This window comes from Leptonychotes weddellii, chromosome 9 (genome assembly GCF_054177405.1).
Source record: "Leptonychotes weddellii isolate Sample4059 chromosome 9, ASM5417740v2, whole genome shotgun sequence".
NCBI lineage: Eukaryota > Metazoa > Chordata > Mammalia > Carnivora > Phocidae > Leptonychotes > Leptonychotes weddellii.
This window is the reverse complement of record NC_138377.1, coordinates 87,908,292-87,930,283: the sequence shown is the minus strand read 5'-3', so window position 1 is coordinate 87,930,283 and position 21,992 is coordinate 87,908,292. Positions and strand designations below refer to the sequence as shown.

Here is a 21,992-nt window from a genome sequence, read left to right as displayed (position 1 = left end):
ACATCTTCTTTATCCATTCATCTGTTGATGGACATCTTGGCTCTTTCCATAGTTTGGCTATTGTGGACATTGCTGCTATAAATACTGGGGTGCACGTACCCCTTCGGATCACTACATTTTTGTCTTTGGAGTAAATACCCAGTAGTGCAATTGCTGGGTCGTACGGTAGCTCTATTTTCAACTTTTTGAGGAACCTCCATACTGTTTTCCAGAGTGGCTGCACCAGCTTGCATTCCCACCAACAGTGTAGGAGGGTTCCCCTTTCTCTGCATCCTTGCCAACATCTCTCGTTTCCTGACTTGTTAATTTTAACCATTCTGACTGGTGTGAGGTGGTATCTCGTTGAGGTTTTGATTTGGGTTTCCCTGATGCTGAGCAATGTTGAGCACTTTTTCATGTGTCTTAGATAACTTACTTTTAATTGGCTCTTTAACCTTTCCTTGTAGAATACCTGAGGTTATGGTACTAGTAAGTACTACTATGGTAGTAGTAAGAAAAGTTATTACTGTTTAATGTGTCCTGTCACTTTATACAGTTTTTTGCTTACATACTTCATTTAATCTTTATAATAACACTATAAAGTGTAATAGGCACACATATCGTATCCCCTTGTCCCCAGCTTTATAGATGAGGAAAATTAAGGTTTAGAAAACTTATGTCACTTGATAATGGATCTTGTGTTCTTAAGTATGTGCTCATCTGCTTCACTTATGGTAGAAAGCTGTAAATTCTAACATTGCGCCAAGGATTTCTGGGGCTCTTCTGAAATCTATAAGCCTTTCTAAAATGGCACATTTGCATCTATTGTTGTTTTAAGCCAAATTCTCTCCTCACTGTATTTAGCAGTGGATGTTCTACTTTGCAACTAATTAATAGGGGAAGGACATTCCTTTAATGTATATTATTATTTTCATATACTTTGCTTAAGTGCCAATAATTTACTTTCACAACTAAACTACTGTGTGATTGTTTAGATCACTGTGTATATGCTTGAGTGAATTTAGTATCCCTGTATGTTTATTCTCAGCAGAAGCAAATGACAGGTGAAGTATACCAACTTAGGGTAGGCGTTCTGATGAGAATTTGGCTACCCTTCTTTTAATAATTGTTTTTGCAACTGTAGGCATAAGTGTATGAAGCCACCATGGAAAATGATATTGCTGTTCTAGAGAATCTTAGGGAATATGGCTTCTGAGGCAGTACCAGAACACAGAGACAGTTTGCAGTGAAAATGTTCAGTAACTTCTGGGCGCCTGGGTGGCTCAGTCGTTAAGCGTCTGCCTTCGGCTCAGGTCATGATCCCAGAATCCTGGGATCAAGCCCCGCATCGGGTTCCCTGCTCAGTAGGAGGCCTGCTTCTACCTCTCACACTCCCCCTGCTTGTGTTCCCCCTCTCACTGTCTCTCTCTCTGTCAAATAAACAAATAAAATCTTTAAAAAAGAAAAGAAAAAATGTTCAGTAACTTCTCTAGGTGCTTTGATACTCTTATGTGATGGTGATAACCACATGTATTTATCAGCTTAAAATTCATACTTGTTCAATTCTGTACTTAGTTGGTAAAAAGTACTTTCTCCTAGGACATAGAAGCGTGAACAGTTACAAGTTAAGAATACCACTTAGTCCTTTGTTCATGGTTGATTTGGAGATCAGATAGATAATCTACATAAGCAGTCTTGCTATCTTATATGTTTATATTCAGGCATTACACTAGGAATTCATTGATGTGGATATAACTGGTTTCAGCAGCTTAGGGAGTCTTATAATCATGGATTTAAAGGTGACCTTGTAGATCAACTAGTTAAAAGGGCTTCAGGGTTTAATTCATTTGCTCAAGAACATAACAAATTAGTGGCAAACATGGTAGGAAAAAAAGCACAAGAGGTAACGTGTCAGAGAACTGAGGCATGCTGTATATATGAGAAAGGAGTTAGAAGGGAAATCGGGATGATGCACTAGAATAGCTTCGTGACCTTATGGGAAAGTCTTAACTTTTTTAATGCAAGTAAGTAGGTCTTATTTTCTATGTATAATATGAGGGTGTTAGACCAGATTTTGAATATCCCTTATCTCTTCTAAAATTGGATGATATCTAACTACTTTTCCTCTAGAGTTGGAAATATTTCTGATTTCGCTGGTTATCAAACGACTATATAAAATATTTTTGGCCGTTGATGAAGTAGAAGTGTGTCTACCACCATTAACATTTTTCTTTTAAATAGTTGCATAATATTCTCTTGTTTCATTGGTGAATATATTATTTACCAACCCATCAACTAAATGGACATTTAGATTGTTTCCCCTTTTTTAGTATATACATTGCTGTGGTATACATTATCTTCAAAACTGCTCATGTGAAGTATACTATTTGGTAATTTTTTGACACATCTGCAGAACTGTTACCATAATCAATATAGTGTATGTATCCATTGCCCCCAAAAGGCTTCCTCCTACTCAGTGTAATCCTTCTCTTCTTCTCAACCCTTCTTTCCTCAAGTACTAAACTGCAGGCTTGTTTGCATTTTGTAGAATTTTATGTAAATGCACTTATGTATTATGTAGTCTTAAAAAAATCTGGCTTCTTTAGCACAATATTTTTGAGATTCATCCATATTGTTTGTGTATATTAATAGTGCATTCCTTTTTATTGATGTAGTATTTCATTGTGTGGATAACATCTTTATGCATTTGCCTGTTGATGGACACTTGGGTTGTTTCTGTTTTGGGTTATTAAAAATAAAGCAACTCTAAAGCTTTTGATAAACTCATCAATTATTGATTGATTAAAGATCATTTTACATATGATATATTTTGAAAAAAAAAAAAAGATGTACCAAATACTAAGGACTTTTATTGTCTTGGTCTAATACCTGAGCTCTAAAGAGGGGATATTTTGGAAATTTAAGATGAGCCTTATGGAAGCAAGAGAGCAGAAGGAACATTCATCTTATGCGAATTGTGTATAGATTCTGTCTCCCCCAAACCAATACTTATCCTTCAAAACGCAGTTCAGAAATAATCTAGAAGCCTTTCTGGCTCCTCACTTCTGGCTGTACCTCTCTTTACTGCCGTTTATATATTGGTGAGTCCTCGTTGTGTTTTGAATCCAGCAGTTTACAGGTCAGTGGTCCATATGATTGACCTCTGGGAAGAGGCATGGAAGGAAAACAGCTGTTGACTGGTTGAGTACATTAAAATCAACCAATATTTAACTGTTTATTAACTGTGGATGATTGAAGCAACACTTAACACTTAGGGAATTAGTATTTAAATGGATACTTGTTTATATGTCTAATACCCCAGCTAGACTGTAAGCTCTTTGAGGGTCTGTACTCTGTGTCTGTTTATTCTTGTGTTGCTGATGTTTGGTAACTAATAGTTTTTTTCCTCTCATTACTTGTTTTGTAAATAAATTAATGCAATTAAGAATAACATTGATATACAATTAGGAAATTTATGTGCATGCTTGCCCTAATTTTGAACAAGGTCTATGTTATAGTGAATCTGTAAAGTAGTTAGAGATTTAGAATACACTTTCATGTAGAAACAGTTTTTAAGTTGCAGACAGTTCCTACTTATTGCAGGTGGAATGAAGGCGAATAGGAGGATATTGTAGTCAGCAGTTTATAGGTCTTTGATTAATGGATGACCTTTGAAGAGGAATGGAAACCAACTGCTGACTGAAAAATTAAATTCAACAAGTGTTTGTTGATTTGTGTATGTACAGGAAGGATTAAGACTTAAAAAAGAAATCCATCAAGGGAATCTTCAGTCAGTAATCTAGTCAGAATGTGATAAATGCTTAACTGAAATGTCATCAAAGCACTGAGGGTAGTACAAACTGAAGGAGCCTTAGGGATACTTAGGAAGACTTCTTAGGGGAGATGGCATTTGACTTGAACCTTGAACATAGGGTTGACTTTTGGCTGTTAGAAATAAGAATAAAAATCTCTGAAGACAGAAGAAAGGTAGCTGTAACTCTGGCTGCAGTAATATTTGTTTTTAGCTGCAACAGCTCAGGAATTTCAGAAAGGAAAGGAACTGGCATCTTCTTTGCCCTGGACTCACCCATTTTCTGTGTATAGGGGTAGAGTCCCAGATTGAATAAATGGAAATAATGGTCATATTAAATCAGTGTAAGTTTTCATTACAAGTTTCAGCTGTAAGTTTTACAGGTTTAATGATTGATTAATTATTTTAAAATTTGAGTGTAGTTGACATGATTAATTTATTAGTATCATTTGAGTGCATAATTTGTGTAAGACACTTTCAAATACTGTGGACACAGAGGTTCTTATCCTAATGCATCTTAGAGTCTAGTGATTCTGTTTATAATTGATCGGAATAATGGAGCAACATTGCTCCTGTTGACCTGATGCCCATGATCTACTTGGCCCCCCAACACTAACCCTTTCTTCTTAAAAACCAGGGGTGGGAAAGGACATGCCTGACCCAGCTTCCTATCTTTCTTTCCTGGGAGATCAGTGTTGTGAGTACAGGTGGAAAGGGGGACCACCTTCAGCTTCCTCTCCTTCCCAGGGACAATCATACTATGCTTCTCTTCCCATGCTCTCCACACCCTCCCCAAACAGAGACTGGATGTGGGGAATGGGGACAGGGTGTTCGGGAGAAAGGGACTCCTATCTCCTGGAGTTCGAAGAGGGAAGGACATTTGGGGTTTGCCTTAGCCATTCTTTTATTCCTCCAAACTCATCCTCTATCCTAAAAAAACAAAAGAAAAACAAAAAAAAGCAAAAAACCCACCTTTTCCTTTTACTCTTCTTCAGTGAATCCTTGTTGATTTTTGACAACTTTGGGGAAATAAACAACATTTTTGTGGGCAAGGACCCTACCCACCTACCCTCCAGATATTAACAACTTTTTGTTCATTGTCTGTGAAGTCAGTCTATTTAAATTCAGTTAAGATAATAAAAGTTAGATTATTTCATTGGATTTGGTGATTCATAGCATGTTATTGGAGAGATTACACCAAATTTTGACATCTCATAGCCAAGGCCTTGGATTTTGCAGTCAGATTTCTAACCTGCCAGTCACAGAGAGGTGGGGGAAGCCTTACTGGGAATAGTGAGGATGCAAGGGGATGCGAGGTCTACACTAGTTAGTATGTAGTGAGAAGTGGGGGTTTTATGCACCAGTTCTACATTGGACAGAGAATCTGAATGGTAAATATTTCCTTCTTCCTGGACTGGATGATTGAGAGTTAACTAGAACTATTTCCTGCTTGAGGTGGTATCACAATATATGTATTATTTATACTTGCCCCCTCCTACAGCAAAACAAAAGCAAGAGGTTGGCATGCAAAAGAACTGGAAGAAAGGCAATAGATTTAAAGCCAATCTGTGTTTTAAATAGGCTGAATATTCTACACCAATGATTCATTCTTTGTGAAAGAATATGCTGTTTGGCCTTTTCAGGGGAACTACAGTGCATCCTATGATTTAGCATCACAATGAGGGCTTATTCATTAGTTGAACAAAGGCTTTTTCTAGAAATGGGGATTATATTGTCGGTAATTTTAGAGGGAAAATGTCATTGTCCATTTTCATCGTTAATGTGTTGATCAGGGTAAATAGGGTCTTTTAGAAGTTTTGAAAGTATATAGGAAAAATTTTACACTTGATTCCTTTTTTTTTCTGTTGGGATAGTTTTGTGCTAACAGAATTTGAAGCATATATAAATACTGTTTTGTTGCTTTGGAAATGTCTTTTTTATCTTAAACTGTCAAAAAGAATGTCTAGTTTATGATATATAAAATATAATTTATAAAGAGATAAAACACTACATTTTTCTTTTTAGATATTCTAATTCTTCTAATATTTTAAAGCATGGTGTAGTAAATAATAGTTTTATTATTTTTCATTCCCCTATACATTTATAAGTAATAATTAGAGTTTTAGTATGTTTAATAAGAGGGTATTAGTATTTTCTGTATTTAACATTTTTAAAGGTTGGGAACAATTGTAATTTTCCCCATTGATATTAAGATCACTTTGCATAGTTTCAGCTGGCACTTGTACTGCTGCCTCTATTGTGGCAAAGCAAGGAGTGCCTGTAGTTAACTGGGCAGATTGGATCGAGAGCGAACTCTGCACATACAGTGCCATTGCCAGGTAGCATAAAGGAATGCTAGAGGTTACAGGTGATTATTTTTGAGTGACAATAGTCATAGTTACTGGTTTTCTCTGGGCCCATTCAGTTGCACGGGTGCAGGTGGAAGGTTCATTTTAAAGAGGATTTGGGTGAGAGGTGGGATTGGGGGGCAAGGAAGTTTTAAGCAATACAGTGAAGTAATTATGGTAATAATTGACTATTGGATTTCAGCTGAATAAACAGAAGGAAGAGAATATCCAATGATAGTGAACAAGGTGGTAACATCGGTAGATTGAAAGGTCTTGGTGTTGCAGGAATGTTGGAGGGAATTTTCAGAAAAGATAATTGGTGGAAAGAAAGTAGGATGTGCAAATTGAGATTATTAATGGGTTTTGGTTGTTAGTCATGACAGGTTCAAAAGAATGACTATTAAGTGAGAACTTGATGTAGGAGAAGATCATTGGAGAAAAGGTGGTGTAAGTGTACTGGAAGAATCATCGATATTATTGTTGGAATCACTAAGAATTATATTGGGGTGATGTCAGAGAGATAGGAGCTAAAAATAAGGAAATAAAGGGAAGAAGTGACCTGGAGGCAGCAAATGCCTATAATGAGTTAGAGTAGTTGCATGACTATAAAAGCTAAGTCACAATGAGAATAGTCCTGATGGTCCTAAGGCAGAAAGTGGTAAATGGTTATGAGTGTTTAGTGATGTGAGGGGCGGGGAATGTTTTCCCAGCAATAGGAAGAGTTCTTGGGTTCCCCCCTTGATTCTTGCTGGAGTTCTCCTGATGAAGTTGAGCAATACGGCAGGAGTCTCTTGACCTCTGATGATGGACCAGAGGAGGTGGTTTTCTGAAATGTCAGTATTCTCTTGGTTCCAGCCAAATGCAACTTATTGGAGGTGCGATGGGGCAGAGCAATCTTATTTTAGGCCGCTTTATCCCCCTGGGGAATGATGGCCTTCAAGGTGGTGGTTCTGTTCTTAAGTTTCTGCTAGCTTCCTTTCAACCGCTGCTGTTAGCCTATAGGTGGTGTGCTATTATACTAGTATTTGTTTGACTTCTAGAAATCCATTCTAATATCTGCTACATATACAATGTCAACAAATATATGTTTATGTCTATAACTATATTAGCTTTATATATTATATAATGTAGGTGAGATACCCATTGAGCAGTACTTGTTTGAGTACCCTAATCTTAATGTTCAAATGTTCAGTATCAATGCCAATATATTGATGACAACAGTGTCAGTGTGTCTAGTATTACTAATAACTGGAAAGTATTTATATTTTATTGAATTATTATATAATAAGGACTGCTGAATATGTATAAATCAGACATGTATATTCTTCTTTGGCTTCCGTTATCATCATACTACAGAGAATGATGTTACAGTTGTTTAAGACAGGGGTATTTTTGTTTTGTTCCTGAATTCAGTAAGATACTCATTTAAATGCTATGCATGTTTACTGGTTCAAGTGTTTGGAAGTATAAAATTCTCACTTCCAGAAATACTTTGTAGTAGCTCTTTTGTGCCTGTGTAGAAACAGATTCAAAATGTATTTCTTAGTATGTTTTTTTTTTTTAAAGATTTTATTTATTTATTAGAGAAAATGAGCATGAGCGGGGGGGAGGGACAGGAGGAGAGGGAATAGCAGACTCTGCTGAACAGGGAGCTGGACTCAGAGCTCGATTCCAGGACCCCAAGATCACGACCTGAGGCAAAGTCAGATGTCCAACCAACTGAGCCACCCGGGTGCCCCTCTTAGTATGTTTTGAATGGAGGTGTATCCTAATTCCTGTCATGGTCAGATTATGATATTTGTTTTTCTCAAATTTGAGTAATATCAAGATATCAACTGATTTATATATTGAAGTATTATAATTGAACTAAATTATGTATTGAAGCAAAAATGTTATTTTGACATATTTGTTATGTGGTGGACTTACAACCACATTGCTAACAAGCTTCACAGCTCTTTTTACTTTTTAAAACTGAAAATCTTGCATTGAATAAGTCTTCTTAAACTGTTCGAACAGTGATAACATTTCTCTAAGCATGTGAAATATTTTACCTGGGTGTTATAGAGTTTATGAGTTTCTATCTTTAGCTAAAAGTGGAATTATCGTGTCCATGAGTCTTCAGCTTAACTGTATGTCTCATTTTTTGGCAAAAGTTCTATGGGGATGAGTGAAAACTAGTTATAAATGAAAACATTCAGAAAATGATAATAAATACTAATACTGCTAAAGAATTTCTGATATGCTAGTCTAAGATTATTTTGGCACTGTCTATGATTGGAAAAATTTGCCAAATGCCATTGGAGAGCAGATACAAAATGAGTTTTTCTCTCTTTGACGAACATTTTCACCATCTATTAAGGCAGTGCTAACTGCAGTACCAAAAAGCCCCCAAATTCAGTGACAAAATGCACTAAAAGCTCATTTCTCACTATCTAACAGTTTAAGGTGAGTATTCCTCATCAGGCAGCTTTTCTTCAATAAGTAATTCAGGAATCCAGGGTACTTTATTTCATGCTGTTCCCAGGTTGTCTCCCACCAGCCATTCGGAAGGGGAAAAGAGCATGGAGGATCCTGTCTCGTGCACTTCCCTACTGCTCATGTTCCTTCAACTTGAGCTTGGTTATATATCACACCTAACTTGGAAGGGAGCTGGGAAATCCAGTGTAGCTTTGTATGCAGGATAATGAGGACCTGTTGGTCAATGCCTACCCAACTATGCCAAGAGAAAAATTGTTTTTTTCAAATAAAATTTTTGAATAGTTAAAAACTTTTTTTTATTGGCTAAGTGATAAACTGATATGAAGGGTTTTGGGGACATTTATGTATTTTGGTAAACAAATTATTCCCTCTGCCCCCATTATTCTTTCTTTCGTTCTTTCTTTTCGGTAGTGGTGAGGTGTGTGGGATGAGGAGACCAGGTATGGTAGATGTTTAGGGAAAGTTCATCTAAAAATTGATTGTAATGATTTAATCACAGGGCTTGTCCTTTAAAAGGCTAGTAAGTTAAATAGTTTTTTATTTGGGAGTGGTGTCATCGGTGTCCATGCTTGTGTGTCTGTGTTAATGTCTCTGTGTGGGAGATAGCAGTTTGAGTTTGGGGGTTATTAAGTTGGTTTTAGGAAATGTCATGATAAAATCAGAACTGTAGTTTGAAATAGTTCTTTTTTTTAAAGTTTTAATTTTAATTCCCATATAGTTAACATACAGTGTTATATTAGTCTCAGGGGTCAAAATAGCTCTTTTTTGTGTGTGTATTGGGAGATGTCTAATTCAACTATAAGAATTTCATCAAATGGTAAATATGCATTTATTTCACTGAACTTAAATTGGCCTAAGGTAAGTGGTAAAATAGATTCTTATTATCTTAAATACCGACTTAATAAACAAATCTAAATTAAGGCACCATAAACTGACCTGTTAGTGGAAAAATAAGAACATAACATATTAATTGAATAGTAAGTTAGTTGCTTATCACATTGGAACAGAAACTAAACTTTTGAAAATATATAAATTAGTTTCATCCATTTTTATATGGCAAAATATTTTATGTATCAGTAATCTGAGTGTATTTTTTACTTACCTGCCTAGTTGCTGCCAGGGTCAGCAGAAGGATTCCTCCTCATATACATTGTTATCTTAAATAGATAAGCCATTTTCTTAGCCATGAGTTAAGGGAAAACAAGCCAGAGAATCAGTCCACATTCTTAACTACTGGAGTCTGGACTATCCTAGTACAGGGGTAAAATAAAATAGTACAAAATTATGGATGTATAAATGATATCAAACTGTGAACATGGCTTTATAACAACAATTAAAATAAGTAGCAAAGTTCCAAGGGATCTAAATTCTGTTAACTAAAAAAGGTACTTAAGTATGTGTATAAACTTGCATATGAATATGACTGTATATTTTTTCTTTGTTTATTAAAATGAGTGTTCTTGGCATGGAGGAACATCTTCACCTGGTGGTTCAGGCAAGCTAGATTTTCAGGTTAAAATTATATTATCAGAGGAAGGTATTGTGGTGATTATAACCCCAAATCTTCTAGAAGGTGAGAATTGAAAATCTGGGCATATTACATTGGAAAACTTTTCAGCCTTTGTGGCAGATTCTTACTAGATACATGTTGGATGGTGTTATGGTTTTACTTTCTCAAAGTCAACCTTTGAAATGCTAAAATAATATACATATTAGGTTTTTTCTCATTTGGCACTTCAGTGCCACTTTGAAATCATTTGTTCTACCAACATTGCAGTCTTTTAGTCCTAATTTTATTTTGAAAAATTTTAAACTTAAAAAAAGTTAAAAGAATTGTGCAATAAACACATAATATCCTTCTCCCAGATCTGCCATTAAAAAAATTTTTTTTTTGCACCCCTCCAACACTTTTTGGGGAACTAGTTGAAAATAGGTTATAGACATCATGAAACTTCATTGCTAAACACATCCCCTAAAACACACACTCCCTAAGAATATGTACATTTTCTTTTTTTAAAGATTTTATTTATTTATTTGACAGAGAGAGACACAGTGAGAGAGGGAACACAAGCAGGGGGAGAGGGAGAGGAAGAAGCAGGCCTCCCGTCGAGCAAGGGAGCCCTATGTGGGGCTCGATCTCAGGACCACAGGATCATGACCTGAGCCGAAGGCAGACGCCCAATGACTGAGCCACCCAGGCGCCCCTGAATATGTACATTTTCATAAATAGCTATAGTAGTGTTTCACCCCTAAAAAAATTAATTCAGTAATATCATTTACTATCCAGTCTGTAATAAAATTTCTCCAGTAGTCCTAAGAAAGCCTTTTTTGCATTTGTTTATTGTCTCTTTTAGTGTCTTAATTACCAGGCTCCCCTACCCTTAGTTATCAACTTTTTCTGTTTTTTTTTTTCTTTAAATGACATTGCCATTTTTTTACTTGTCTAGGTCAGTGACTTACAGGATATTCTGCATTTTGTTGTGTCTGTGTCTGATTGTTTATTCATGATTAGATTCAGTGAACATATTTGGTCAATATTGTATAGGGAAAGCTGGGCATTCCTTACTGCATCACATCAGAGGCACATATTTTTCTGCTACTGGTCGTGCTTAGCTTGATTGCTTGGTAAATGAAGTGAGAATTACTATATCTTTAGTGTGAAGGTACTGGTGTCCTTTATAATTAATAAATAATCTATGGAGTGATACTTTCAGAGACTCTGAATATCTTGTTACCTCATATCTTTCACCTTATGGTTTTAATACCCATTAATGATCCTTACCTAAATCACTTTATACATGTGGAGTTATAATGTGGTAACATTTTAAGTGTATCATTTCACATTTATTGATTGGAATTTTACAGTTTTTGCAGTCTTGACCTCTGATAAAAAACTAAAGTTTAAGTCAGAACTGTTAATATCAGTAAATGTAGGTTGTCCCATAACCCCTCCCTCTTAACTGCTAGATTAAATTGGTGTTGTACTATGTAATTAGCATTTCCAAAGAAATAGGTCACTAGTATCCACTTTAGGTTCTAGATTTTCTTAAGAAACTACCTGCAGTGTTTCTTTTTTTTTTTTTTTTAAAGATTTTATTTATTTATTCATGAGAGACAGAGAGAGAGAGAGGCAGAGAGAGAAGCAGGCTCCCAAGGAGCAGGGAGCCCGATGTGGGACTGGATCCCAGGACCCTGGGATCATGACCTGAGCCGAAGGCAGACGCTTAACCATCTGAGCCACCCAGGCGCCCTGCAGTGTTTCTAATTATAATTCTTTTACTATATCTTAAGCTACTTAAGGATTTTGCAGTGCTTCTCCTCTCACCCATGTCTTGGTATTTTATCTTGACAGTTCTCTTAATTATGGTAACTTGATTATATTATAAAATATGTTCATGAATAAGAACCCTAGCAAGGGAGAAGTATGAAATTTGAGAGAGTGGAAGAAGCTTTTAAATGACTAAGCTAAAATGGAACAGCTATCTAGAAATAGAACCAATTCAGTTACAGATAAATTAATCACTGCTTAATTATAAAGGGAAAACAAATGATGATAAAATAGTTATTGGCTTATAAAGCACTCAATTGAATTACATTTTGAAGAAATTTAAACTCACTCTGCTTTTACTGTGCCATGGAGCATGTTTCTGGGTCACTTTTCCTTGAAGCCAGTTGGTATTCATTGAAGGAATTCAAGCTATGTAGAATATTATATTAGTCTAATTGTAGTTCAGCTTGGGTTGTACATTTGCAGCATAGGAAATTTAATGTGTTTGGAGGGAAAGTTATAAATGATGAAATGAAGTAAATTGCAGTATTAACATACTTTATATATCCGAAGCAGGAAAGGTTGGGAAAGTTAAACCTAGAATGAAGAATGATTATTGTCCTTTTTTTAGAATTCACAAATCATCTTTATGACAAAAATCTAGAGACCAGTGATGTTTTATTGAGGGAGAACTTACGAACCTGCCAGCTTTTAAAATGAGGATGCTCAGTAAGCATCTATGGCTTTCGTTAATTGTGACGGTTAATTTTTCATTTATAAGATACTTAGTCATCTCTAGACATATGATAGTAATGACCTTACTTCTTTGTGTTTTAGACTATCCCCATAAATATGGTCCACAGGGGGGCTGTGCAGATCATTCAGTATTTGAAAGGATGAGGAAGTACCAGATGACTGGTGTAGAGGAAGTAACACAGGTAAGGATTTTAATACTAGCTTGCATTTAAGAAATGGAAATGAACCTGGGCATGTGTTTCTGCATTAAAAATGTATATTCTAGAATTTCTAGAAAGATTTATACCACTGTGGAGAAATAATTTATATTTTTTAATGTTCAAAAGGCTAGGTAACTTGCCTATAATAAAGACATGGTGCTGAGATTGGAATGTGTGACTCAAAAAACATTAAGTTACATGTCCAAAATATACTCTGTCTTACATGTTTTGTTGTCAAGTTATGAAAAATTTAGTCTGAACATGTGTTTTGTATAAATGTAAGTATTTGTATTAGTATGAAAATTAGAGCGACCAAATTCCCCTGGTTTGCCTGGGACTTCTCTAGTTTAACACTAAAAATCATGTGTTCCTAAGCAAACTGAGATGGTTAGGCACTATAATAAAAATCACAAGGCTTTTGATACACACACACACACACACACACACATAAATTTGTTTATTTGTCTAATTAATTGATTTTTAAAGTAATTTCTATGTCCAGTGTGGGGCTCCAACTCTGCTTTTCATATATTAAGTTTTTTCACCATTTGACTATTGTTTTTTTACTCTTTTTTTGACCTTTTTAAAAATAGTTAATTCAAAGGGCGCCTGGGTGGCTCAGTCGTTAAGCGTCTGCCTTTGGCTTGGGTCATGATCTCAGGGTCCTGGGATCAAGTCCCACATCGGGCTCCCTGCTCAGCGGGAAGCCTGCTTATCCCTCTCCCACTCCCCCCACTTGTGTTCCCTCTCTCGCTGTCTCTCTCTCTCTCTGTCAAAAAATAAATAAAATCTTAAAAAAATAGTTAATTCAAAATACATTTAAAATTAAAAAATTATTTTTATGGTATAACATTATGTATTTTGGCATCTTTTCTAAAAGTAGTAAGATGGAGTAATGTTGCTTGAGTTTCTTGAGTTACAAATGCAGGTATGTGTATTTCTTGATCTGCAAAATGGCACAAATAATTCCATTTCAGGTGCATCTTTCAAGTACAAGTGAGATTTTATTCTTGTACTTGTTGAATAATTATGTGTCAGTCTTCTGCCATATGTCAGAGACTGGTAGGTTCTGGGAGTATGTGGAGATGAACATGAAAGCTTGTTCTCAAAAAATTAATAACACTTGACCCTTGAACAACATGGTGCTGACCTTTGTGCAGTTGAAATCTGCATATAACTTTTAACTTCCCAAAAACTTAACTACTGATAGCCTCCTGTTGATTGGATACCTTATTGTATCCATTCAGTACGACTGTTATGAACAGTTAATGAACAGTTAGTTAACATATTTTATATATGTATTATATACTGTATTCTTATAATAAAGTAAGCTAGATAAAAAAGTGTTATTAAGAAAATTATAAGGAAGAGAAAATACATTTACAGTATGGTAGTTTATGTATGGAAAAAATTGCATATTAGTGGACTCACACAGTTCAGACCCATGAAGGAAGGGTTTGTTGAAGGGTCAGTTGTAGTTTAATTGGTGACACAGAGAAACAATTGAGAGTGGTAAGAGATAGAAGAGGATTAAGCATGGGGTGATACTGTACACAAATGAGGAGTAGTTAATCTAGCCTATGAAGTATTTGAGGGCAATAATTAGAAATTAAAAGAATAAGCAGAAGTTAGGTTGACTGTGAAGAGCTAGGAAGACAGGAGGAACAGAGAGATAGCAAGACCAGTGAAGAATTTTTAATTCCAGGGAAGGGTACAAAACTAGAGACTGGGAAACTAATTTGAAGTGTTTCAGTTACTCAATTGAGAATAGTGGCTTGTGGGCGCCTGGGTGGCCCAGTTGTTAAGTGTCTGCCTTCGGCTCAGGTCATTTGGGATCGAGCCCCACATCAGGCTCCCTGCTCAGTGGAAAGCCTGCTTCTCCCTCTCCCACTGCCCCCTGCTTGTATTCCCTCTCTCGCTGTCTCTCTCTCTGTCAAATAAATAAATAAAATCTTAAAAAAAAAAAAAAAAGAATAGTGGCTTGTACTAAGGTATTGGTAATGTGGATAAAGAGGACAAGACTACAGAATACTAAATATAAGAGAGTTTAGCAGTGGCTAGATGAAACATTCATATACAAAAGTAGGTTGCATTTTTTTATATCAGCAGACTACCAGAAAAAGAGGACATCATTAATAATAGTATCAAGAATATCATGATTTGAAGAATCATTGTAACAAGAAATTACAAGCCTGTATAAGGAAAATTATAAAACTTCAGAAGAAAAGTTAAAGAAGATTGATTTTAAATAAATGGAGAGATATACCATAGTTGTGGAAAATAATACCTAATACCATAAAAACATCAGTTTTCCCCATATTGATTTGTAGGTTCACTGCAATTCCAATATAAATTACAACATGGTTATTCACAGCATAATGGTGGGTTGAAAATGTTACACAGAAACGTAAAGGCTAAGAAGAAGTAGGGCCCACCCTAAAGATGGTGAGCAGGAAAGAGGGATTTACCCTGGAAGATATTGAAACTTATAATAATTGAGAGTATGATATTAGCATAGGATGAACAAGTTGACCAGAGGAATGAAATTGAGCACTCAGAAAAAGACCGATACATGTGTGAAACTTTGTTATATAGTAGAGGTAGAAGCTCAAATCAGTGAGGAAAAGTAGAGATCATTGAATAATTGGAGCCAGAAAAAAATGTCCATTTGGAAAAAAATGAAGTTAGGTCTCCATCTTATATTATATTTAAAACAAAACAAAACTCCAGGTATATTAAAGTATTAAATGTCTAAAATGAAAAATGTGAAATGCTTAGTGGAAAAAGTAGGTGGAGATTTTCCTTCTAGCTGTGATGGAGTAACTGGTAATCCAACTAGACCTCCTCTAAATATATGAAGACTGAACTGAACAAAATATTTGAAACAGTTATTTTCAAAACATTGGACAGTAGGCAGTGAAGGACTGAGATCCCCAAGAGGGTGGAAATAAGTCTCTCTGTGATTTCCCTGATTTTTTTGACTGGAGGCAAAATTTTAGGTATGGCACAGGGGAAGGGGATCTTGAGAAGAGTGAGAAGTACATAGCAATTCTGCTGAGTTGAAGACAGGTCAAAGTTTAGGAAGGCTGAGGTATCTGGTCTTAGGACAGAGTACCTGAGAAGAGAGGACTACACTGGGAAAAAGCTCCAGATATTTGGACAGGGGTTACCCTGAGTCTTAGCTGTAAACTAACCTGTGTGTGCAGAGGGTGAGGGTTGTATTAGACAATTACCAGGAAGGACAAAGTATATATATTGAAAAAAGTATATAAATTGAACAACTGTAAGAAATTACACTTGGTAGAGATCCTAAGCCATGGTAGGAGTAGGTTGACCTCATCTAAAGACTACTTCAAACCTGCCTTTATTGAGCTGAAAAATCAAGCTTGAAAAAGATCAAAGTGATTTTTAAGTAAATTAGTTCCCTGTCAGAATAAAGCTCAATAATATTTGTTAAAGGAGGACAAAGAATGCAGATACTTAACAATGTAAACATTCATAACGTCTAGCATTCAAAAAACATTACTAGATGACAAAAAGATGAAAAATGTAATCTATAGTCAGGAGAAGAAAACACCCAGATAGAAACAGAACCAGAAATTACAGGCATTAGCACGCAAGGACTTTAAAGCAACTATTATTAGTATGTTCAAAGAATTACAGAAAAACATGAAAACAGGGCGCCTGGGTGGCTCAGTTGGTTAAGCGACTGCCTTCGGCTCAGGTCATGATCCTGGAGTCCCAGGATCGAGTCCCGCATCGGGCTCCCTGCTCGGCAGGGAGTCTGCTTCTCCCTCTGACCCTCCTCCCTCTCATGCTCTCTGTCTCTCATTCTCTCTCTCTCTCAAATAAATAAATAAAATCTTTAAAAAAAAAAAAAAAAAAAAAAAGAAAAACATGAAAACAGAGAATAAAAATTATAATAACCAAATGTAACTTAACTGTGAAAAGTACATTTTCTGAATTGAAAAATTTGATGGATGGACTTAAGAGCAAATTAGTTATTGCAGAAGCTAACATAAGAAAACATGAATAAAGGACAATAAAACAATAGAAATAACCCAAATCTAAGCACAGAGAGAAAATAATTGGGAGTCCAAGGAGGAGGGAATGTAGAACAAAGATTTGAAAAATTAATATTTCCAGAATTTTAAGATACGAAAAAAAGCCTAAGAAGCTCAGTGAAACTAAGGCAGGATAAACACAAAATCATACCAGGACACATTAAAATCAAATTACTGGAAATCACTAGAAATAAGAGGGTTGCCTGGCTGGCTCAGTCAGTGGAGCATGTGACTCTTGATTTCAGGGTTGAGTTCAATTCCCACATTGGGGGTAGAGATTACTTAAAAATAAAATCCTTTAAAAAAAAAACAACAGCCATAGAAAGGAAGACATGTTTACATACAGGGAACAAATAATAAGAAAAACTGTTGCCTCCCCATCACACATTGCAAACTGAAGACATACATGGAATGACATCTGTAAAGTGTTGAAAGAAAAACTGTCAAACTAGGATTCTTTATTCTGTGAAGATAATATTAAAATATGAGCGCAAATTAAAGATCGTTTTTAGACAAAGCTGGGAGAATTTGCCTCTAGGAGATTTACATTGCAAGAAATGTTAAAGGATGTTTTTCAGGTAGAAAAGGATACCAGATGGAAATGTAGATTTTTCCAAAAAGTGAAGAGCATAAAATAGTAAATACATAGGGGCGCCTGGGTGGCGCAGTCGGTTAAGCCTTTGATTCTTGGTTTTGGCTCAGGTGGGGATCTCAGGGTTGTGGGATCGAGCCCTGCATCGGCCTCCATGCTCTGTGTGGAGTCTGCTTGTGACTCTCTCTCCATCTGTCTTCCCCACTTCCCCCCTTCACATGCATGCCCTCTCTTTCAAAAATAAATAAATCTTTAAAAAGATAGTAAATACATAGGTAGAATATAAAGGACATTTTTATCATTTAAATATTTTCTTTAAGAGATAATTACAATATTAATGTAAAATGTGTCTATAATATACGAAGAATCAAAATTTATGGTAATGGCACGAAAGATAGGGAAAGTGGCAGTATATTGTTGTCTCTTACACTATACAAGAAGTGGTATAATTTTGGCAGGTAGACTCTGCTATTAAAAAGTTGGGTATTGGAAACCTTAGTGCAGAGCTCAGCAACCTACAGCCCGTGGACCAGCTGCTTGTTTTTGTAAATAAAGTTTTATTGGAATGCAACCACAGTCATTCACAGGTGCATGTCTGTGGCTGCCTTTGCGCTACATTGGTAGAGTTGAGTAGTTGTAACAGAGACAGTGTGGCCCAAAAGTCTAAGTATTTACTATCGTCCTTTTAAGAAGATGTTTACAGTGATGTCCCCTGCCCTGGAGTTACCACTGAAAGAAAATCAAGGAGATATAGTTAACAGGTCAATAAAGGAAATCAAATGTGCAGTTGACCCTTGAAAACATGGATTTGAACTGCACAGGTCCTCTTATATGTGGTTTTTTTTTCAGTAGATACTGTACAGTACATTAATTATAGCACTATAAATGTATTTTCTCTTACTAGCTTACTTTATATATGAATAAAGTATATAATATATATTGTATGCAAAATATATGTTAACTAGTTATTTTTTTTCAGTAAGGCTTCCAGTCAACAGCAGACTATTAGTATTTAAATTTTTGGGAAGTCAAAGTTTATATGCAGATTTTCAACTGTGTGAGAGGTTGGCATCCCTAATCCCTGGGTTGTTCAAGGATCAACTGGAGTTTAAAATACTCAATTAATCCAAAAGAAGGTAGGAGAAAAAAAAAAGGAACAAAGAACATATAGGATAAATAGAAAATAAATAAAATAAGTTTAAATCTAACCATGCTGATGATTACATTAAATGTAAATGGACTACCCACATTAATTTAAAAAGCTGAGATGGTAAGAGTGATTAAAGCAAGACCAAATCTGTCTAAAAGAAATGTAGTTTAAAAAATTTTTTTTTAGATTTAAAGTCAATTAATTAACATATAATGTATTGTTAGTTTCAGAGGTAGAGGTCAGTGATTCATCAGTCTTATATAATACCAGTGTTCATTACATCACATGCCCTCCTTAATGTCCATCACCCAGTTACCCCATTCCCCCACCCCCTCCCCTCCAGCAACCTTCAGTTTGTTTCCTATGATTAAGAGTGTCTTATGGTTTGTCTCCCTCTCTGATTTCATCTTGTTTGATTTTTTCCTCTCTTCCCCTATGATCCTCCATTTTGGTTCTTAAATTCCACATATGAGGGAGATAATATGATAATTGCCTTTCTCTGATTGACTTATTTTGTTTCACATAATACACTCTAGTTCCGTCCACATCATTGCAAATGGCAAGATTTTATTTTTTTGATGGCTGAGTAGTATCCCATTGCACGCACGTGTGTGTATGCATATATACGTATGTGTATATGTATACGCACACATACATATATATATATATACACCATTATATACACACACACATACATATATATACACCATTGTATATCACATCTTCTTTATCCATTCAGATGTCAGTGGACATCTTGACTCTTTCTATAGTTTGGCTATTGTGGACATTGCTGCTATAATCGTTGGGGTAAATACCCAGTAGTGCAATTGCTGGGTTGTAGGGTAGCTCTATTTTCAACTTTTTGAGGAGCCTCCATACTGTTTTCCAGAGTGGCTGTACCAGCTTGCATTCCCACCGGCAGTGTTAAGAGGGTTCCCCTTTCTCTGCATTCTCACCAACACCTGTTGTTTCCTGACTTGTTAATTTTAGCCATTCTGACTGGCGTGAGGTGGTATCTCATTGTGCTTTTGATTTGTATTTCCCTGATGCCAAGTGATGTTGAGCAATTATTTATGTGTCTGTTGGCCATTCGTATGTCTTCTTTGGAGAAATGTCTCTTCTTGTCTTCTGCCCATTTATTGATTGGATTATTTGTTCTTTGGGTGTTGAGTTTGATAAGTTTTTTATAGATTTTGGATACTAGCCCTTTATCTGATAAGACATTTGCAAATACCTTCTCCCAATCTGTTGGTTGTCTTTCGGTTTTGTTGACTGTTTCCTTTACTATGCAAAAGCTTTTTATCTTGATGAAGTCCCAATAGTTCATTTTTGCCTTTTGTTTCCCTTGCCTTTGGAGACCTGTCTAGCAAGAAGTTGCTGCGGCCAAGGTGACAGAGGTTGCTGCCTGTGTTCTCTAGCATTTTGATGGGATTCTTGTCTCACATTTAGGTCTTTCATCCATTTTGAGTCTATTTTTGTGTGTGGTGTAAGGAAATGGTCCAGTTTCATTCTTTGGCATGTGGCTGTCCAATTTTCCCAGCACCATTTGTTGAAGAACCTTTTTTCCTTTGGATATTCTTTCCTGCTTTGTTGAAGATTAGTTGACCATAGACTTGAGGGTCCATTTCTGGGCTCTCTATTCTGTTCCATTGATCTATGTGTCTGTTTTTGTGCCAGTACCATACTGTCTTGATGATTACAAGCTTTGTAATAGAGCTTGAAGTCTGGAATTGTGATGCCACCAGCTTTGGTTTTCTTTTTCAGCATTCCTTTGGCTATTTGGGGTCTTTTCTGGTTCCATACGAGTTTTGGGATTATTTGTTCTAGCTCCGTGAAAAAAGTTGATGGTATTTTTTTTAAAGATTTTATTTATTTATTTGAGAGAGAGAGTGCAAGTGAGAGAGCACAAGGAGGGGGAGCAGCAGAGGAAGAGGGAGAAGCAGACTCCCCGCTGAGCAGGGAGCCCAAGGTGGGGCTCTATCCCAGGACCTTGGGGTCATGACCTGAGCCAAAGGCAGATGCTTAACTGACTGAGCTACCCAGGCACCCCAAGTTGATGGTATTTTGATAGGGATTGCATTGAATGTATAGAGTGCCCTAGGTAGCATAGACCTTTTAACAATATTTGTTTTTCCAATCCATGAGCATGGAACATTTTTCCATTTCTTTGTGTCTTCCTCTGTTTCTTTCATGAGTGTTCTATAGTTTTCTGAGTACAGATCCTTTGCTTCTTTGGTTAGGTTTATTCCTAGGTATCTTAGGGTTTTTGGTGCAATTGTAAATGGAATCGACTCCTTAATTTCTCTTTCTTCTGTCTTGTTGTTGGTGTATAGAAATGCAATTGGTTTTTGTGCATTGATTTTATTTCCTGCCATGTTGCTGAATTCCTGTATAAGTTTTAGCAATTTTAGGGTTTTCCACATGAAGTATCATGTCATTTGCAAAGAGTGAGAGTTTGACTTCTTTGCGGATTTGAATGCCTTTTATTTCTTTTGTTGTCTGATTGCTGAGGCTAGGACTTCTAGTACTATGTTGAACAACAGTGATGATAGTGGACATCCCTGCCATGTTCCTGACCTTAAGGGGAAAGCTCTTAGTTTTTCCCCAATGAGAATGATATTCACTGTTGGCTTTTCATATATGGCTTTTATGATGTTGAAGTATGTTCCCTCTGACCCTACACTGTGAAGAGTTTTAATCAAGAAAGGATGCTGTACTTCATCATATGCTTTTCCTACATCTGTTGAGAGGATCATACAGTTCTTGTCCTTTCTTTTATTAATGTAGTGTATTACGTTGATTGATTTGCGGATGTTGAACCACCCTCGCAGCCCAGGGATAAATCCCACTTAGTCGTGGTGAATAATCCTTTTAATGTGCTGTTGGATCCTGTTGGCTAGTATTTTGGTGAGAATTTTTGCATCCATGTTCATCAGGGATATTGGTCTGTAATTCTCCTTTTTGGTGGGGTCTTTGTCTTGTTTGGGGATCAAGGTGGTGCTGGCCTCATAGAAAGAGTTTGGAAATTTTCCTTCCATTTCTATGTTTTGAAACAGCTTCAGAAGAATAGGTATTAATTCTTCTTTACATGTTTGGTAGAATTCCCCTGGGAAACCATCCGGTCCTGGACTCTTGTTTGTTGGGAGATTTTTTTTTTTTAAAGATTTTATTTATTTATTTGAGAGAGAGAGTGAGAGAGAGAAAGAGCACAAGACGGGGGAGCGGGAGAGGGAGAAGCAGACTCCCCGCCGAGCAGGGAGCCCGATGCGGGACTCGATCCCGGGACTCCAGGATCATGACCTGAGCTGAAGGCAGTCGCTTAACCAACTGAGCCACCCAGGCGCCC

At 36.3% G+C, this 21,992-nt stretch overlaps 1 protein-coding gene and 1 long non-coding RNA gene across 5 annotated transcripts in view; one reads left to right on the top strand and one right to left on the bottom strand.

Moving 5' to 3' along the window:
- LOC102749095 (uncharacterized) overlaps positions 1 to 21,992 on the bottom strand; it is a 476,674-nt gene that overhangs the window by 174,346 nt on the left and 280,336 nt on the right. The window lies entirely within an intron of this gene.
- Positions 1 to 21,992, top strand: part of ADAM10 (ADAM metallopeptidase domain 10) — a 136,343-nt gene that overhangs the window by 62,745 nt on the left and 51,606 nt on the right. For all 4 annotated transcript variants that reach the window (XM_031031060.2, XM_081831165.1, XM_081831166.1 and 1 more), the window contains one exon: positions 12,722 to 12,822. In XM_031031060.2, coding sequence (XP_030886920.1) covers positions 12,722 to 12,822 — 101 coding nt within the window. The remainder of the gene's footprint in view (positions 1 to 12,721; positions 12,823 to 21,992) is intronic.